At 26.3% G+C, this 19,742-nt stretch overlaps 2 protein-coding genes across 3 annotated transcripts; one reads left to right on the forward strand and one right to left on the reverse strand.

The window, feature by feature from the left end:
• Positions 1 to 1,341: 1,341 nt before the first annotated feature.
• Positions 1,342 to 6,622, reverse strand: LOC132936223 (NADH dehydrogenase [ubiquinone] 1 alpha subcomplex subunit 7-like). The gene is made up of 3 exons (XM_061002912.1): positions 6,457 to 6,622; positions 4,523 to 4,710; positions 1,342 to 1,494 (listed from the first exon to the last, which is right to left on the reverse strand). Exons 1-3 carry the CDS (start codon positions 6,535 to 6,537, stop codon positions 1,431 to 1,433), a joined length of 333 nt encoding a protein of 110 aa, XP_060858895.1. The 5' UTR covers positions 6,538 to 6,622; the 3' UTR covers positions 1,342 to 1,430.
• A 213-nt stretch (positions 6,623 to 6,835) lies between these two features.
• Positions 6,836 to 9,443, forward strand: LOC132936221 (uncharacterized). 2 transcript variants are annotated; one of them, XM_061002910.1, is made up of 3 exons: positions 6,836 to 7,438; positions 7,600 to 8,844; positions 8,920 to 9,443. In XM_061002910.1, exons 2-3 carry the CDS (start codon positions 8,260 to 8,262, stop codon positions 9,031 to 9,033), a joined length of 699 nt encoding a protein of 232 aa, XP_060858893.1. In that variant the 5' UTR covers positions 6,836 to 7,438; positions 7,600 to 8,259; the 3' UTR covers positions 9,034 to 9,443. The 2 variants fall into 2 exon arrangements, with proteins under 2 accessions (XP_060858893.1, XP_060858894.1); XM_061002911.1 differs by having other exon boundaries at positions 8,140 to 8,844.
• Positions 9,444 to 19,742: the final 10,299 nt, after the last annotated feature.

Here is a 19,742-nt window from a genome sequence, read left to right on the forward strand (position 1 = left end):
GTCTTATAGAATAAATTACTATTTGTCTGAGTTTATGTTGTTTATTATTACTGTTTATTATTATAAATGTATAAGAAAAATGTAAATAAAAAAATAAAAATAAATATTTATAAAGTTAAATTATGTGCAATGCCTTTTAAAAATTCTAACTTGTCTAAGTTATCGTCATCGTAGATTCTTTGTTGAATACATTTAAGGCGAGCATTTTGTAAATTGACGTTCTTTTTTGCTGTTTTTGAAATCCGTCCTTGTATAAGCTATTTAATTGTTGATTCTGTTTCATTTTGCACTTTTTGTATTAACTTAATGAAGTTTAATAGACCTGTAGCATAATTTAAAGAATCATTATAATTATATTAATATATTTCTAAGCTATAAACTTAGTTATACTAATCGATTACTTATCGATTACTCACGCAATACGAAAAACCTGTTTTCTGTGTGAGATATATCGGATCATGTTCTAGAATTCTTAGTTTCGCAGTTTTTTTTTTAAATTCTAACAAATAATCTTTCAAACAAATGACTTGTCGAACACATGGCTTTTCTAAGATAAGATTTTTCGATAACATGAACTTTCGAACACACATTTTCGAACACATGACTTTCGAACACACGGCCGTCGAACAGGCAACCGGCACCCATATGATTGCAATATTATGGATATTAAACTTTATATTATGCATTTTCAATCAAATTTTATTAACTATAATTATCTGATTACAGGTTATGTTAAATCCTGAATATGTGTGTGAAAATATGTTTATTAAAATATATTAGTTTAGACATCTAGTATGGTTGTTTCAACCAGTGCGACTAACAACAGAAACTGGACTAATATAGAAAACAATATTTTTAAAGAATCAAAAACATAAAACTGCATTTAAAATAATTAAATTATCAATAAGGTTATAAACATTTTTAATAAAATGAGCTAGCACATTTTTTATTAATTGTGATCTTTTGTTTATAATTTGAAAATTAATCTTCTTTTTAGATGAAATTATAAATTATTCAATTATTACATAATTAAAAACTTTTATCTCATGTTTAATCATTAGTTATTACTTATTACATATGTTTTCTTTATTTAAAATTTTTTTTTTAGTAACTATTCTATTTTGTGTATAACATAAATATAAGTATATATTAAAAATAATAGTTGAATAAAATATGATTATTTACTGATAGTATTAGATAATAAAATAAATGTTGAAACTTATATTATAATTTATAATACAAAATAACTAAAAAGGTAAATATAAACTAATATAATAATAATTATTATTAAACATCCTTCATCAATTTAACATTTGATTACTAAAAATAAAAATTCAGTCGCCATTTTTAAGACATTTGTTTATTTAAATCTACTGATCATACCATATAATTCAATACATTTACACTACTATGTATAAAATTACACAATTTTAATCCCAGTGGAAAACTTTTCCTGGAAGTGGCACTTTTGATGGGCAGCCAGGATCAGGTTTCCTAGAACAATTTATAAAATTATTTATTGCAATATTATATATTCATTGGACAGTCAAATAATTGTTATTAATTGATTGATTATTACATTTTATACTATGAATTATAATAATTATAAGCAATAAATATTGTATGTATTAGACTTTTGTTGTTCATCTAAAGTGATAAATAACATCAACTCACAAATAAATGTTAATACTTAAGAAAAAATTGAAACAAATCATTAGTAGGTATTTAAACAATTGGATTCTTAAATAAATTATGTGCAAAGTACTTTTATATTTTGTACTTTATACTTTTATATTTTAAATATTATATAGTTAATTATTGAAAACATAAAAAAATAAAGGTAGATAATGTTCTGCTGTATAGTAAGCTACAAGTGAGTCACTGAAATGCATGATATTAAATTTTAATTCAATGATATAATTGTTTGTATACAAACACCAATTCTGAGCGAGACAGTCTGTCAGTCAGTCTATATTATAATATTTTTAAATTACAACAAAATAATTAAGATCGCTATTCTTTGTTTAAATATCTAATTTTGACTAATTTAAACTTAAAATAGGAATTTAAAACTCTGTTATATATTATTTTTTTTAGATTTTTTGGTGGCTTATATAAATTTCTCATGAAATAGCTTGTTTTAAATTTTCAATCCTTAACTATAAAACTGAAAATTTTTAACTAAAAAACTTTAAATATAAAAATTTTTTTGCATATGTATCTTTAATATTTTTTAACGGTTATAAAATCTTATGAGGAACCTTGAATTCAAATTTCAAGCTTATTGATCAAACAAAAATTATTTTATTGATATTTATAGAAAAAAAAACAAAAAAAACTGAACATTTCAAGACTACAAATGTACAAATAGCTCAAAACGAGTAAAAATATTTTGAAAGTCTTATGTTTAGCAAAAATGGTAAAAATAAAAATTGGCGAAAAATGCAAGTACCTATCTACAAATATTTGTTTTTTTTTTTGTTGTGAAAGGTAGGAAAGTTTATGAGGAATCTTGTATTCATTTTCGAAATCTTAGATATGAATAGAAAAATTGTTGTTAATTTATTACTTGAAATAGTTTACAAATTTTCGTGATTTGACAAAATTTGTCTTTTATAAAAAATGTTCATGGATTTACGCTTAATTTTTTTTTTAAATTTCAACTAACAAATTACGAATTAAATTTTCAATTTTTTTGATGAAGCAAAATTTTTTTTATCAATAATTATTTAATATAAACTAATATAATTTTTATTATGCCTATATATAGCTCAAAGAGAGTCAAAATATTTTGAAAATTTAATGGTGCATAGAAAATGGTAATATTAACATCCTGTGAAAATTTAGAGATTCTTAAATACATAAAAAAAAACTTAATCAATTTTGTAGAAAACTGTGTTTGCGTAAATATTTCTGTATTTCTGACACTTTTGAAAACTACTACAAATATTCAAATTTGAGCTCTCAAAAGTACCAACTAGATCCACTTTCTCATTAGAAATGATGTGAAAGTTGAAAATCAAAGCATTATTTCTCCTAAACAAAATTGTAATATCAATACTGTATTTTTTATATTTAACATAATATACCTAGATAAATCATGTTTAACAGATTAATAAATTTGTAGTGTATAATTGTTTGTACGATTTTAACAAGTTTTTAAAAGAAATATTTTAAAACAATTCAATATAGAATATTATTTCAAACTTTAATTTTTTTACTACACAATCTTAAAATGTTTGAAGTTTGGAATGAAATCTTTTATAAAGAGTGTTAGCCAATTTTTGGATGAGGGAAATATAGGATCATTATGGAACTTGGAAACATAGTATGAGGCTTTAATGATTCAACAGAAACATTTGGATTGGAAGGTTCTGAGCCCCAGAGCTGGTTTCTGTAGGTCCATATGAGTTTTGGTAGGGGTTTGAGTAAGTATACTGTTATTATGGTTTAGGTGTTTTGAGGTAAGAACACAATTTAAGATAGACTTCTAGACTCTAGTTTACAATCTTAAATTGTGGGTAAGAAGGAATTTAATGTATATAATACATTCCATAAAACTATGTGTTTACATTCTGAGCTAACAATACTTAAAGTAACAAAACAATATATTATTATGTGTTATATAAAACATGTCCATAAAATATAAATAGGTAAGGATATTATTACAATTATATAATCTTATCAATCTCTAATCTTCGTAATAATAAAAAATCCTTAATCTATCTAATACTTTCGTAATATAAAATAAATAAGTCATACTTTATATTGAATGGTTTTGAAATATTTTCATTAAAAACTTGGTAAAATTGTACAACCATTATGATTTAAGTAATTACTAGAATTTTAATAATCTATTGAACATAAATGTCGTGTTCAATAAAAAAAGAAAGAAAGTAGATAACCGTTTTGCTGTAAAGCAGGTGTCAAGTGTACCTCGTCGTTAAGTAAGTCACTGTAATGTATGTGTTAAATTTGAATTCAATGATGAATCATAGCATACCAAAAGCAATTCCGACCGAAGACTGTCTGTCAGCTTTTATTACCAAGTATATGTTATGAATTTATGATATATTTATATTGTTGGTATAGTAATTTATTTTACTATTAGCAAAACGGTAGGTTGAATTAATTTTTGCCAAAAAATTGCATTTCTAAAATTATTAACATTAATTATTATAATATTTATATAATTTATTACTGTTATTAACTCATAAAGTCAATTTTGACTTATAGTAAAATGGTGTAAATAAATTTATGGTATAAAATATATGAATAAGTATTACTAATTTTATGCATTTTTAACTCGATTTTTAACTACAATAAATGTTGCATTTTACTATATACCACATACAAAGAAATTGCACATATTGTAAAATAAATGCATTCATTGCTCCACTCAGAATCTAGGACTGAGTTATTTATTTTTGTATTCGCTGTCTACATTAACCGGCCAAACCAAATTTTCCATAACTATATATAAAATATGTTATTCTATTTAATTTAAAATACAAATAATTACTTTGTATTTTCAATAAGTTTTGAACTATTTTCAAAAATTATTATTGGTTGTGTAACTTCTCTACGGCTGTCACGTGTACAGTAATAATTATTAAAAACTGTATGATTAGGTCCTCCTGGAACATCAGGTGGAGGTTGAGTGGCTGACGAGACTTCATCAACCATTCTTATATTAGGCTTGAAATTTCTCTATAAAAACAGTAAATAAATTAGTATAACTGATAATATAACTTAAAATAATTATTTGTTCTAATTACTGTATTATAAAATATAGTTGAAATTATTTGAAATTATACCTCAACTAAATTTATTACACCCTGTATTTCATTTTTGGTGGTACTATAAATTATTCTGATAAGATACTTACAATCATCCATTTAGCCGACCAAAGCTTATATTAATTATTAATGGTTATTTTAAGTTAATAAAATAGTTTTAAGGGCATCAAGCTGGTGTTTAGTACAAAAATATCTTCCAGGAAAACCTCTCACGTCCAGTAGAATAGTCCGATTTCATTAATTTATTTTTATTTAAAAGAAAAGAACATTTTGCTTAAAATTATAATTTAGTAGTTAAAATAAGCATTTAAATAATGCACAATATTTGTTATTTTTCTAAAACTATTTAAAATAAAATAAAAAATAAAGCTGTGATCCAAACGGTCCACGATCGGTCCATTAAATTTTTAGTGAACCATTAAATTTAATAAATTATTTATGCAATCCAGTATTAAGGTAATAACTAGTAACTAAAATATAAAATATAATTTTAAAATAAATTATTGTATGGAATTGTGGAAAATGGTAAAAATTAGCACCGACACGCTTAACAAGTAACATATGTAAATGTTTACTGATAAATGTTCTACCTACAAAAAACAACTTTTTTGCGTGCTTAAAACAATATATTAAATAAAAAACAATGAAATGTAAAATAAATTAAAATATTTATTCAATTAACATATAAAACAAAACAAAATGCATGCTATCTACCACACGCCATTCGTAATATAATGATAAAATTACAAGAAACTGGTGCTGTCAATGAAGAAAACGTAAAAGCTGCAGCGGCTGTTTTTTAGAAAACAAGCAAAGACTATTTAGAGCAGTGGTGTCAGTTCAACGAGGAAGTAAAAATATTTGAATGGGCAAATCTGAGAAAGGTTCCCTTGTGTGAGGAAGTACGCAAAGTGATGGACTTACTTATTGAACAGAAATGTATTAGTAGCAGTCAAGACACAGGAGTTTTTGACGAGTTATACACTAATTTCTAAGTATATAACAGTTTAAAAAATATATATTCAATGCTAATGATCTCGCACACGTGAATTTTTCTATAATTGTAGAATACATTTTGTGTCTGCCAGGCAGTAACGCTCCAGTTGAAAATGTTCTCTCATATTTTTTCAATAAAAGAATTGTTATTTTACGCAAAATGTTATGGTTTTCTTATTAAAATGTACAGGTGTCCCGCTTTGAAGAAAAAAAATTATGGTCACGTTATACTAACATCTACAATGTACTAATAAATAGGTTTATGTGATCCACAAATATCTATCAAAATATTAGGTACCTATCGTATGCACATACAATACAGTTTGTTGAATATATTTTTAGCAGATTGATAAATGATATATAATTTATTAAGTAATTATCATCATCCATACTAAACATCAGATTCTATAATCAATTAATGTTTGCAGCTTGGATGAGAACGTAACTTACTAACTTTGTAATTTATAATTTGATTAAATTGTTGAAATATTTAAGAAATATGCTTAACATTGAAACAATAAAGTTTTCTAGGAAACTGTATTCTTAAAACCAGTACATATACGCTACGAGAAGTTTTGTTGAAATCGATTTTTAAATAGTCTTTAGGTAGGTAGGTATTTGTTTGAAATGTTGCATTAATTAACGCAGTGCATATACTTACTCCACCTAAGAATGTTCGTAGAGCCGAAATGAAACCAGACGGCTTGAATTGAGACGGTATTAAAGAATTCCAATTTGCCATTTTGTCAAGTCAGTATTTACACGACACGAATGGAAAAAATATCGACTGCTGTTCACTCGTTGTCGTAGTCGTAAAATTATTTTTATCAGTCACGTTATCACAACAGTTTAAAAGTCGGTAGTACGGCAACCTTCAAGGATTAAATAAACACATGATAAACAGAGCATAATAATAATAATAATAATTGTCATGATAAAATGTGTTAAAATCATATATCTGTGGTTAAAAATATTCAGGTATATTCAAATAATATATTATAATATTAATATTATGTTACTTAATACTTTTACACACTTCCAGTGGCGTATTTAGGGGGGGTGTCCTGGGGGTTAAAACCCCCCCCAATTTTTTCTTAGTTATATTCATTACTGAGGTATCACAAAATACGAATAACGAAATATTTTAAAACTGCTTTGAAAAATGAAAATTGAATAATGTATATTTTATATTTTCATCTTATACCAGATAATAGTCAATAGGTATTAGCATTGATTATATATATTGCGTGTATATATATATATATAAATAGCTCTCTAGGTGCAGCCGTGCAGGCAGTGGCGAAATAACTAAAATAGTCACAACATTGTAATTTGTAGTGTGGCACGACGATTGTAGTCGGACCGGTCGCAACTGGTAACCAAAAATAAAACAGAATATTGTGAACTATGTAATTCTTAGAATTGTATTATCGTTTCGGCCAGCCGTATTATTGGCTATCGCCTTATTATCTTTCTTCAAATACAACAATTATTATTATCTACGAATTACGATAGCAAAAGACCAACGATATAAAGTGTACTATGTACAGTTGTCAGTTGACAGTTGTACACTCGAAGTACAACAATATTATATTTTGCTGAACTGCTGCCGACTGTTGACGTCGTAAATACATCAAATTTACGTAAGTACAACATTATTGTAATTTATTTTTATAGCTTTTAAGCCTTTAAGGACTCGTACGAAACTATGAACTATACCTAATATGTAAAAACAATAGTGAAATTAATTAATTTAATATAAAATTAAAGAGTATTTAATAATGCCATTGTACTTTTAAAACAGTGAAAATGGCACAAAAGAAACAAACTTCTATTTCGTATTTTATGAAAATATCGAACTGTCGTAGTCAACCCGATTCTAAGCAGGACATTTCCTCATGTATTACGTCTGAATTAGAAGATACGTCACGTTCATTATCATCCCCCTCCAAAAAGCGAACACATTCTTCTATGATTTCTTCAATAAAAAATACAGATGATTCAACCCCAATATCAGATCTCGTCTCAAAATCTATTGTTGCTGATTCTACTAATTTTATGAATGTATATGATATAGGATTTTATATAAACCGTACATTATCACAAAATGAAATATCTGATATTATGAATAATCTATGGGTGCCAGATATCAACTACAAATTTCCAATAAAAATGTATATGAAAAAAAACAAGCAAGTAAATTTAAAGTTTCAATATTCGTGGCTTCTGAAGTATCCATGGCTATGTTATTCCGAAAAAGAATGCGGCGCTTTTTGTAAATTTTGTGTAGCATTCGTTAAGTCTGGTGTTGGATATAACTCAAAAAAGCCAAATTCTTTTGTAGTGACTAAATTCGATAACTGGAGAAAAGCACTGGAAGGATTTCAAAACCATAGTGAAACAAATTATCACAAAACCTGTTTATCCGATTCTGAACATTTTCTTAAAGTACAAAAAAATATTAATGAAGACATACTCCAGTAGAAAGAATCAAATAATGAAAAATCGCGAACTTTTAACTCCGATAATCGAAGCAATCATTTTATGTGGCAGGCAGAATATAGCAATTAGAGGACACAGAGATTCCGGTAAATTAATGATCGACCAAACTGATGACGAATATGAAAACAATGAAGGGAATTTTCGGGAAATTTTACGGTATAGGGCTCGAGGTGATAAGCAGCTTAAATTATTTTTAGAAAGTAATGGACATTTAAAATACACAAGTGCGACGATTCAAAACGAAATCATCGAATCGTGTAACCAAATTTTATTGAAACGAATTGTGAGTAGAGTGAACTCTGCTCAATGTTTTTCAATACTCGCCGATGAAACAGCTGATTTGTGGCAAAGACGACTGAGAAATTTAGAAACTTCTAACTATAGAAACGCAATGGAAGCTTTGTCTATATGTAATCCAGAAATATACCCAAATATATTTAAATTGTTAACAATTTTTGCGACACTGCCAGTTTCAACTGCACAGAACGAAAGATCATTTTCATCACTTAAAAAGATAAAGACTTATTTACGTAATACTATGGGCCAAGTAAGTTTATTTTTTTTTTGACTAAGTCTAAATCATAATTATAAAATTAAATAAATAAATAATTGTTTTATTTAGAAAAGGCTAAATGGATTAGCCATGTTATCAATCAATCGGAAGGATCGCATTGAAAGTAAGCAAGTATTGGACGAATTGGCTGTAAAAAAAAGACGTCTACCTTTAATACTGTGAGGTTAAAGTTTTGAAATTTTAGTGGTTTTTTTTCTTTTAATATATCTATAATATTATATAAGTATACAAAATAAATTAAACTCATACGAAAAAATACTCAGTAAATTTAAGTGTTAGATTGGTTTTATTTTATTCAGTAAAATTGTTTATACTTTATTCCTGTCATAATTGTATTATAATTAAAAATGTAAGTAGCAATCCTATAATTTTTTTACAAAAAAATGTCCACTTATATAAGGTATTAAGATGTATTATAATCAGGTATGATTTAGTGATGAAACTATGTTAATATTTGTCATTAAATAACTGTGGAGATCAGGAGTCAGGACTCAGGACACCCCCCAAAAAAAAAACCCAAAATACGCCACTGCACACTTCTATACTACTTTAGTAATTAGTTCCTACAAATTTACACTAACTAGTTAGAAAGTTAGAAGGTACATTAATTCTTTTAACTTAACTGGTATTAGGCATTTCCGATTTCGACTAGTAGCTTGTTTGAGACTTTGAGTACTTTAATTAGCTGTATTTTTCCTGTAAATATTGAATAGCTAAAATAATTATTTAAGAAAAAATCATAGTTTTTTCAAAAGTTTATTCTATTAAATATTCTTAAATATAAAATAATGTACAAAATTCGTCAAATCCCGAAAATTCGAAATTCAAAATTTCTAATAAATACTTATTAAAATGTAATCAATATGTATGTAAATAAATTTAATATCATAAAAAAATGAAATTATTTATTATAATTTAATTCTGGTTTCTTTATATATAGGGTGTAACAAATGAAATAACTTTTGTTCTATTCAATATTCTTAAATTGTTTACATATATATAAATATATAATTTATAGTCTCTTGCGCTGTACTTATTTGTTAACGTTTAATTCTCTATTATGACAAGTCAATCTCATATTATTCACATAGCCTCACATCAGTAAGGCACAGGCCTCAACAAATTATCTTCATCAATGAACCTATGACATCTGTCCTATTTAATCGGGATTCGATACCGACCGTTTTTAAGGAGTTTAGTATAGGCACATAGTCGTGTGACTGTGTAAAAGAAATAGCGGAGCTATCCCGCACGTGTACAACAATAAATTAGTGTACCTACTACCATAGAACAATACAATACACAACTATTAATTCTTTATTTATTTTGTGGTCAAAAGTATCATTCTTTTGTCAGTACCTATTTTATTAACTATAACGTCTAACACTCTAACCTATTTGTACGATACAATTTCTGAAAACATATCAGAATTCGTCATGATAGATATTTACTTTTTTACATTTTTAAATTAATTTTTCACCACAATATTATTAAAATTAAAAATTTTAAAAATAGTCAACATTTTAAAATCTAAATTTAAAGAGTTTAGGGGTTCAATTTAAAAAAAGGTGGGGAGTGAGTACCGTTTACATTGCTGTAAGTACAGTAGGTATATATCAAATGGGGCAATGCAATGTATGTGGTAAATTTGAGCTATATATATACTTATTAGCTATAAAAGTTGAATATTTTACACATTTTTACTACAAAATCATTTTAAAATTTTTAATTAGATAAATGTTGTCAAAATTTGAACTTTAAATGCTCATAAAAAATTTTGCCTATGTATTTTTAATATATTTTAACTGCTATTGTAACTACAATATATCAGGAGCTTTGTAAATGTTCACGCTTTTTGATCTAGCAAAAAAAAATTTATTGACATTTAAAAAACAAAAAACTAAAAAAAATTAAAATTAAAAATGTCCCTTAACAGCTCAAAACAAATCAAAATATTTTGACTGTATTTTGGTGTAAATTTCAAGTAACTACAGTTATTCGTTTTTGAATTACAACAAAATAAGAAATTTGCATTAAAACGCTCATAAAAATTTAATTTGACTTTCCGGTAGATATTAAATTTTAAAATCTGAGATTTAAAAAAAAAAAACTGTAAAAATGTCTAACTCAAAATAATTTGCACATTTTCGTGACTTTTAAGTATTTTGTGAAAATTTAAACTTTAAATGCGTATAAAAAAAATGCTAAATATGAATTTTTAATTTTTTTCAACTTTCATTGTAAAGTATATTAGGAGCCTTTTATTACATTTTAAAGCTTTTTGATCCAACGAAAAAAATTTCATTGACATACAGAAAAAAAACTAAAAAAATTGGAAACTGAAAATGTCCGTTAACAGCTCAAAATCAGTCAAAATGTTTTGAAATTTTATGATGTATGGAAAATTCTAATATAAACATTCAGTGAAAATAACATATATCTACGGTAATTTGTTTTAGAGTTAGCTATATCAAAACTCAAAATCGATATGGTCGAAAACCAAAATCGCGTAAAAATTCCCGTTTTTCTTAATTTTTTTTCCCGGCGCTTTGGAAAACTACTGGGAATTTTTTACTTTTGACCCATTAAAGTACCAACTAACTTCACTTTACCATCGAACAAGATACTGAAGTTGAAAATCGAATCATTATTTCAATTACATATCATGTAGGATACATACAGACACAAAATAAAAATAACTTCGTTTCAATAAAAATAAAATGCGTATTGTATTTACAATGATGTATATAGGATGTGTGTGTGTGTATTTTTTTCTGTCAAAACATTTGCGGTATTAAAAATTCTCCGAATTCTGATGGAAAAGTGAATATAGTTGTTGATTTTAAGTGGTCAAAATTGAAATTCCCAGTAGTTTTAGAAAGCGTCAAGAAAATAAAAAGTGGGTAATGGATGGTGTTAAATTTGAATTCAATGATATAATATCATTGTATAAGAAAAACGATACCGAAAACGGTATATTTGTCATTTGATGATATTATTGTGAATAAAGTAATTTGTATATTTACCTATTTACGTGGAACCTTGTTTTAAATTTTAAATCCTTAGCCATAAAAGTTAAACATTTTATACATTTTTAGCTATAAAAGTTGAACATTTTTAACTACAAAGGATTTTTAATAATTTTCAAATATCATTGTAACAATATAGTAGGAGCCTTGTATTAAAATGTCAAGCTTTTTTACCCAATAAATAAAGTTTTATTGAAAAAAAGACTAATACAATTGGAAACTGAAAATGTTCCTAGACAGTACAAAACAAATCAAAATATTTTTAAAATTTTATCGTGTATGGAAAATGCGAATATAAACAACCAGTGAAAATGTCACATTCATTTGTTTTAGAGTTACACCAAAAACCAAAATCGGTTTTGTCAAAAACCGATTTTACTTAAAAATTTCCGTTTTAAATTTTGACCTCCCGAATGCACTAATTAGATTCACTTTCCCATCGAACAAGATACTGTTGAAGAAAATCGAAGCAGTTTTACTGCCCCAAACCACGATGACAGACAAAAAAAAAACACACATCATTGTAAAATTAATACATTCATTGCTCCGCTCAGAATCTAAAAGTGGTAATTTTTACACAAAACCATCTTTTGAAAAAATTGTATTCATTTTTTTGTATAACTCAAAAACTAATAACCGCAGGCCCTTGAAATTTTTACCAAATATTTATATTAGCATTTTCCATACATGATAACATTTTTGAAATATTTCGACTCTTTTTAAGTTAGTTAATAGCCTTGAGATTTTGTAAATTTTTTTACAATTATTCTCAACAAAAACTTTTTTACTTAGTAAAAAGCCTGCATTTTTTATGCAAGGTTCCTTAAAGTTTCATTAATAGAAGTTCAAAAATATTAAATGTAGGTACATAGCAACGAAGTAGTATAAAAATAACTTACTTTTATCTTATTTATAACATTTTTTTGTAACGTTCTTAGAAAAGTTGAAAACATTAACTTATGTAAGTTATTCTTATTTGTTGTAGATAGTTGCATAAAGTTAGCTTAATTTTGAAGTTTCATACTGTAAAATAAATAATAAATTGAACATTTTCGAAATGTTGATGATTTTTTTCAAAATTTGAATTTTAAATGCATATAAAAAATAATTGTTCCTATATTATGTATATTATATTTAATATTTTTGAACTTCCATTAATGAAACGTATAAGGAAACATAAGTAAAAAAGATTTTATCGAGAATAATTTTAAAAAAGTTTTAAAAATGTCTATAATTAGCTCAAAAATTAATTTTTTTAACCTCCAATAATGACTAACTTACTTTTCTATAAAAAAAAAATTTTGATCTCAAAAATCTGAGCATTTTTACTACCTAAAATGTTGAAGACAGATAGAAAAAAACACATAATTGTAAATACAATACATTCTTTTGTTCCGCTCAGAATCTAAATATTTTTAAAATTTTTTCAAAATGTGTTTTTATTTAATTTTATAGTATTAGTATATAGATGGTATTAAAGAATATCTATCGGCTAACATGAAAAAGCTAGTCCACTTCAATATATACGAGTGTTTTTGGTTTTTTATAATATTATCACTATAATTCCAATATTATAATAATTATTAAACAATTTTCATTACTGCAGTAACGATAACATGACGTGTTTCATACTTTCATATATTTTACATACCAATTATAATTACCTAATATGAGAATATATAAAATATAACCTACCTAAAACTAGCACTTATAATACTAAATAAGCAAAATAGCTTTCTATAAACTTCAAAGCCCTGTTTATGCGCATGAGTTATCACTATAGCTACGTCGAGTCAAAAAATTTCAACGTTTCGTTACGTCACAGCACGTTGAAGTCATGGGAAAATATTACGTATAGCTTATAAGCTTGTCACTGTTCAGCTTTGCGGCGTAGGTTATCTATTAGGCGTACTATATTTGTGATCAATAATTTTTACTCGTCACAAATAATATGTACGTGTACATATATAGTAGCCATATAGCCGTAGCCTGTAGGTACATTGGTACACTTTTACAGTTCTACTGTAGTTTTACTATTAAATTAGTTTATAACAATTGTATATATACCTACCTAGATAGCTACTTATATCCATATGTATTACGTATTATTTAACAGTATTAAGCGAGCTTAGTACGTCTATCCACATCTTCTCATCAAGTAGTGGGATTTTTTGACACAATACAATAGGTATGCGCATGTTCTCATAAAAATCATAATAACAAATAATTAACACTCAAAACATGTTATTTGCACGAGGTATTGAAAAAATCATGGGCGTCATTTCAGAATAAAAAATGATTATATAATATAATATAATATATAAACTATTCGTGTATTTACTATTTTAATATCCAATATACATGTACGTTGGTTGTTGTAATATATTTTGGGGTGCGAGGCCTCACCCCGGTGAGTCACTTTATCCAATAAAATACTAGACCTTTCCAAAAAAAAAAATTACATCAAATCTCCCCTTATTGGTGGTTAAGGGCGACAGGATATCTTACGTATAGATGCCACATTTTATGAAAGCATTAAATATTATTTTATATATTTTTATGAACATATTAACATATTATAATATAATATTACCTATAGGCTATGAATATTAATTATAGAATAATAATTTTTTGTTATCATCTTCCAATAGGTAGAGTACCTATTAAGTTTATTGTCAGTTATAAACTTGTGACATTACTTGTGCAAAAGCTGTCTAATGATAATTAGTGAGCTGTCTCACTTTAAACCTACATTCAATTCTTTAAAAAGACACCAAAAGGTAAAAGCTATTAGAAATTTTCAAATTAAATGAAAGATAACATAATATTTATAAACTGTGTAGTAATGTACCAAATAATATTGATATTACACATTTACATTTTACACTCAGTCCTTACTCATATGTTTTAAATGTTTTAATGCACACAAGCAAATAGTTACACATTTTTATTCAGAACGTTTGTTTCTAACTCTAAAAAATTAAAATGATTCTTTATTATTCTTAGATCTACAAATTAAAATGCAATGTAATTTAATAAATAAATATATTATAATAATGCAATGGTCTGCGATGAGTAGTGATTGCTTGAACACCTTGGTAGTATTAATCGTTGAAAGTGATTTAACTCCATTAGTATTCTATGATTGTATAATCAACAAATTCGCCTCGGTTTTTAGGGAGTCACAAGCTCAATGAATGATTTGAATTATGATCCATTAATTATCAGTTAAATATTAATTGGCTATATAGAAAAAAATCAGGCAGTATATCTATTATTATAATACTAACCAATATATTATTTATGTTGGTATATTACATTATAATACTAATTTCAGAAAAATAAAATATTATATACCTATATAAATATGATATTTTTTCCCAGATCAAACTATTTATAAGCATGGCCCTGTAATGCTGTAAAAAGTAGATTCGTACGGCGTAAAAAAAACGTCATAAAAATGTGAAATAAGAAAATTACACAACACTAGATTGTTGTGCAATATAATACCTATAAGAACGAAGGTCATCTAGTGGCCTTGGAAAAATTTCTACAATTAATCGTTCTAAATTAAAAAAAATTTATAAGATTTAAACTGCAGATCGATACCTATCACTGATACACATCAGAGTTACTCCGACACAATGGCCAGTAATAAATGAGATAACTGAATGGTGAATACTGATAAGTAATAAGTAATAACTAATAACTATGTTATAATACCTGTAAAGTAGTTAAAATACTTAACAGTTAACGAATAATATTTCACATTGATACATTTGATTAAAAATACTATTTATACCTATTACTGAGTCTGGCAGTTTTACACACCTAGGTATGGCTATAATATTAAGTAGGTAGTAAACAAGTAATTACTAAATAGTGATAGTACCTTTAGATTATTCTAATTAATAATATTATAGTATAAAATATACGATGATTTTCTAATTAATTAGTTTAAATGTTCACGTTTAACCCCGTGTCCTACTGTATTACCTACTAATAGAAAATAAACGTAGGGGTAGGACGTATAACCATAATATATTAAATTATAGTTGTAAATTATAATAATTGTAATTATCAGAAAGGTATCAATAACTATATTTACTTGATATTTGTTATTTTATTATTTTATTATTTTATTATTATATTCTTATCTTATTACTTAGTTATTATAGATTCTGAGCGGAGCGTTGAATGTATTGAATTTAACTACGATGTGTGTTTTTTTTATTGCCTGTTATGACCTTTTAGCAGTGTTTGGCAAGTTCCTTATAAAATAAAAAGTTAGTTCCAAATAAAATAAAAATTCTTACTTAATCACTTATCTTTTTTTTCTTCACATGTATAGTTCTTTAATATTTAATTATAATATATAACTACAAGTAGGTACATATTTTATAATTCTATTTTGAGATTGTCTTCAAAATTAAATTGTTGGCCAACGTATGTCGATTATCTTAACGTCGATACTCGATAACGATCACTAATTAGCAATATACATTATACACATAAAAAAAAATATATCTTAATTTCAATTATTTACATAATTATCTGTGTAAATTATTGGAACTAGAAAGCAACGAACAATTTTCATATTTTTCCTTGAAAAACAGAACTAGTTCATATTCTCGTTCTTTTTTTATAAAAAAGAATTCGTTCCAGGAATCCGTTCCTTTGGGAACTCGTTCCTTCCAAACACTGCCTTTTATGACAGTAAAAATGCTTAGATTTTCTTCAACAGCATCTTTTCTGATAGGAATGTGAATTTAGTTTGAACTTTGATGAGTAAAAAGTAAAAAATTCCTAATATTTTTCGAAAACACAGGGAAAAGCAATAGAAAATTAAGGAAAAAGTGGAATTTTTACGCAAAATCGGTTTTTGACAAAATCGATTTTGGTTTTTTTGTGTAACTCTAAGACAAATGACCGTATTTATGTAATTTTCACTGGATGTTTATACTTGGCTCCTAATATATTTTCAACAAGTTGAAAAATATTAAAAATACATATTTTAAATTTTTTTTTATAAGCATTTCAATTTTCAATTTGGACAATAATAATTTTGAGTTAAAAATTCCTAAAAATGTTTCTTTTTAAATCCAAGATTGGAAAATTTTCCTCAAGTTTCCTTATAAGTTTGTCTACCTTTATCAAGAACAAAATGTCTACCGGACAATCAAATCAAATTTTGATGAGCGTTTAAAGTTCAAATTTTTAACATTGAATATTCATTCGATTTCTCATGTAGGTAGTGATTTTCTTATGTTGTTGGAGTTCAAAAATGAATAACCGTAGACACTTGAAATTTACACCATATGTTAATTTTATTAATTTCTATACTTGGTAAAATGTTATAAATATTTTAAGCTATTTACGGACATTTTCAGTTTCTGTCAATTTTATTTGTTGCGTTGAAAAGCGTGAACATTTTATACAATGGTCCTGATATATTGTTACAATAGCAGTTAAAAAATATTAAAATACATAGGCACACATTTTTTTATAAGTATTTATTATATCATTGAAATTAAAATTTAACACCATCCATTACATTCACCAACTTGTAACCTACTGTACAGCAGTGAGCGACACCCACTTAGGTACTAGCTTTTTACTTTACAATTCATACCTATTAGGGATGTGTTATATTTAATTATATTCACTAAAAGACTGGTTTATCCCTTGATTTTTACAAATAATTAATTAAATAAATATAATATTGTATCATAACATTTTCTTAGAATTAGATACTGACACTTTGTCTCTGCCCAGAATCATTTTTTGTAAACAATTATTTATTATTGAATTAAAGTTTAATACGTGCGTCGTACATGATCCACTGCAGTCTGCAGTGATCTCAAATACTCAACTTTGAGGTTGACGTAGGTGGTAGGTATACTCAAAATCTACTGGCTATTATACAGTTGAGCGAATTCTCTGGTTTTTTTTAAAAATTTTTAGTACACCTGCCTAATGCCTTATATAAAATTAAAATACCCACACTCCTTTTACTATTTACATGGACCATATAAAATTTCATTTGGGGGTAGGTAATTTAAATTTTTATATGCTTAGACCCCGGGAGTCCCCTTCCCAATGTCCTCCTATATGGCTATATGGCTAATGGTACCTACCTGTCTTATGTAATATAGATATTGTTAAGTGGCTCAGTCGTAATTTAAATGAGTTTACTGCTGTAGACTGCAGTGCTTTTTCAGGTGTTCAACCTAGACTGCTCGTGGCCCATAGCAGGGCAGTGGCGGATCCAGGAATTCTCTAATGGGAGGGGCGCACTTTTCGTGGACATTTAATTATATTGGTCTTACAATTTTTCGTTAAACTTTCCATTTAAGTTAAAATGTTATTCATGTAAAATTAAAAGTATTTTTCAAAATATGTTTAAGGTATAATTTATTTCTAAAAATGTAATACAAATATAGGTAAGTATGTAGGTAGGTATCTATATAAAAATAATGTATCAAGATTACTATATGTATGCTGAAGCCTGAAATAAATACTTTATTTAAGTAGGTAATATCTAGTTTAAGTATTTATATACTTTAAATACTACTAATTAATTTTACAATGATGTGTTTTTTTTTAATTTTCAAATCTTTTTTTTGTGTCATCACCTTTTAAGATAGTAAAAGTGCTTAAATGTTCTTCAACAGTATTTTTTCTGATAGGCAAGTGAATCTAGTTGGTACTTTGAGCCTTGAGGGTCAAAAGAACCCAGTAGTTTTTAAAAGCGCCGTGATAAACAAAATAAAAATTAAGGAAAAACGGGAATTTTAAAAAGTTCATATTTTTACAAAATTGGATATTTACTCGATTTCTCATGTAGCGATTTTCTTATCTTGTTGTAATTCAAAAACTATAATAACTGTAGATACATGAAAATTTCACTGAATGTTTTTATTATACGGTATATTTTCATTTTCCATACACCATAACATTTTGAAAATATTTTGACACTTTCTAAGGGATAATTTCAAATTTAATTTTTTTTTTCTATTAAAATGAATAAAATTTTATTAGTTGACCCAAAAAGGGTGAAAATGTATTACGAGGCTCCTGGTATATTATTACAATAGCAGTAGAAAATTATTAAAAATACATACGCCATTTTTTTTATAAACATTTAAAGTTCGAATTTTGACGAAATTTATCAAATTGAAAATTTACAAATTAGTCAGTAATTATAAATGTATAGAATGTTACACTTTTATAACTAAGGATTGAAAAATTGAAAATAGGGTTCCACGTAAATAGATTATAATATGTATATAAATTACTTTATTCACAATAATATCATCAAATATACTTGGTAATACACTAATTTTAGTCTGACCGACTGTCTTTGCTCAGAATAGTTTTTCTTATACAATGATATTATAGGTATCATTGAATTCAAATTTAATACAATCCATTACAGTGACCCACTTGTAACCTACTGTACATCAGAGTGACACCCACTTGACAACCTTTTTTTTCTTAAATATAGAATGAAAATCCAGTTTTTAAAATATATTTTTAAATTTGGTGACCTGAGGCATATGCCCTTAATGGCTTAATGCCCTCCGTCAAATCCGGCCATAACATACACGCCATACGCCCATATGGTATGCGGGTGTATCATGTTCTCAGAGAAAATATTATGCTGCAATTTATTAAATTATTCATTAGTCCTGAAAATAATGCAGTAGGAGTGGAAAGTGGTATAATGGCGGTAGGAAGCGCACCATCCGTAAATTATAGGTACCCGACCTCGCTATTAATGTAGCGCACAACAGTTGTCGGTGTTCGGTTCTAAGTAGTAAATGTAAATACGCGTCCCGA

This window comes from Metopolophium dirhodum, chromosome 1 (assembly GCF_019925205.1).
Source record: "Metopolophium dirhodum isolate CAU chromosome 1, ASM1992520v1, whole genome shotgun sequence".
NCBI classification, from domain to species: domain Eukaryota; kingdom Metazoa; phylum Arthropoda; class Insecta; order Hemiptera; family Aphididae; genus Metopolophium; species Metopolophium dirhodum.

What these genes read in the sequence shown, in the direction of transcription:
- LOC132936223 (XM_061002912.1), bottom strand. Translation starts at nt 6,537, where the DNA reads ATGGCAAATTGGAATTCTTTAATACCGTCTCAATTCAAGCCGTCTGGT. An exon ending in TACGAACATTCTTAGGTGGA is followed by an intron (nt 4,711 to 6,456) that starts GTAAGTATATGC and finishes CTGTTTTTATAG; the next exon opens with AGAAATTTCAAGCCTAATAT. An exon ending in AAACTTATTGAAAATACAAA is followed by an intron (nt 1,495 to 4,522) that starts GTAATTATTTGT and finishes AAATTGTTCTAG; the next exon opens with GAAACCTGATCCTGGCTGCC.
- LOC132936221 (XM_061002910.1), top strand. Translation starts at nt 8,260, where the DNA reads ATGAAGACATACTCCAGTAGAAAGAATCAAATAATGAAAAATCGCGAA. An exon ending in TACGTAATACTATGGGCCAA is followed by an intron (nt 8,845 to 8,919) that starts GTAAGTTTATTT and finishes TGTTTTATTTAG; the next exon opens with AAAAGGCTAAATGGATTAGC.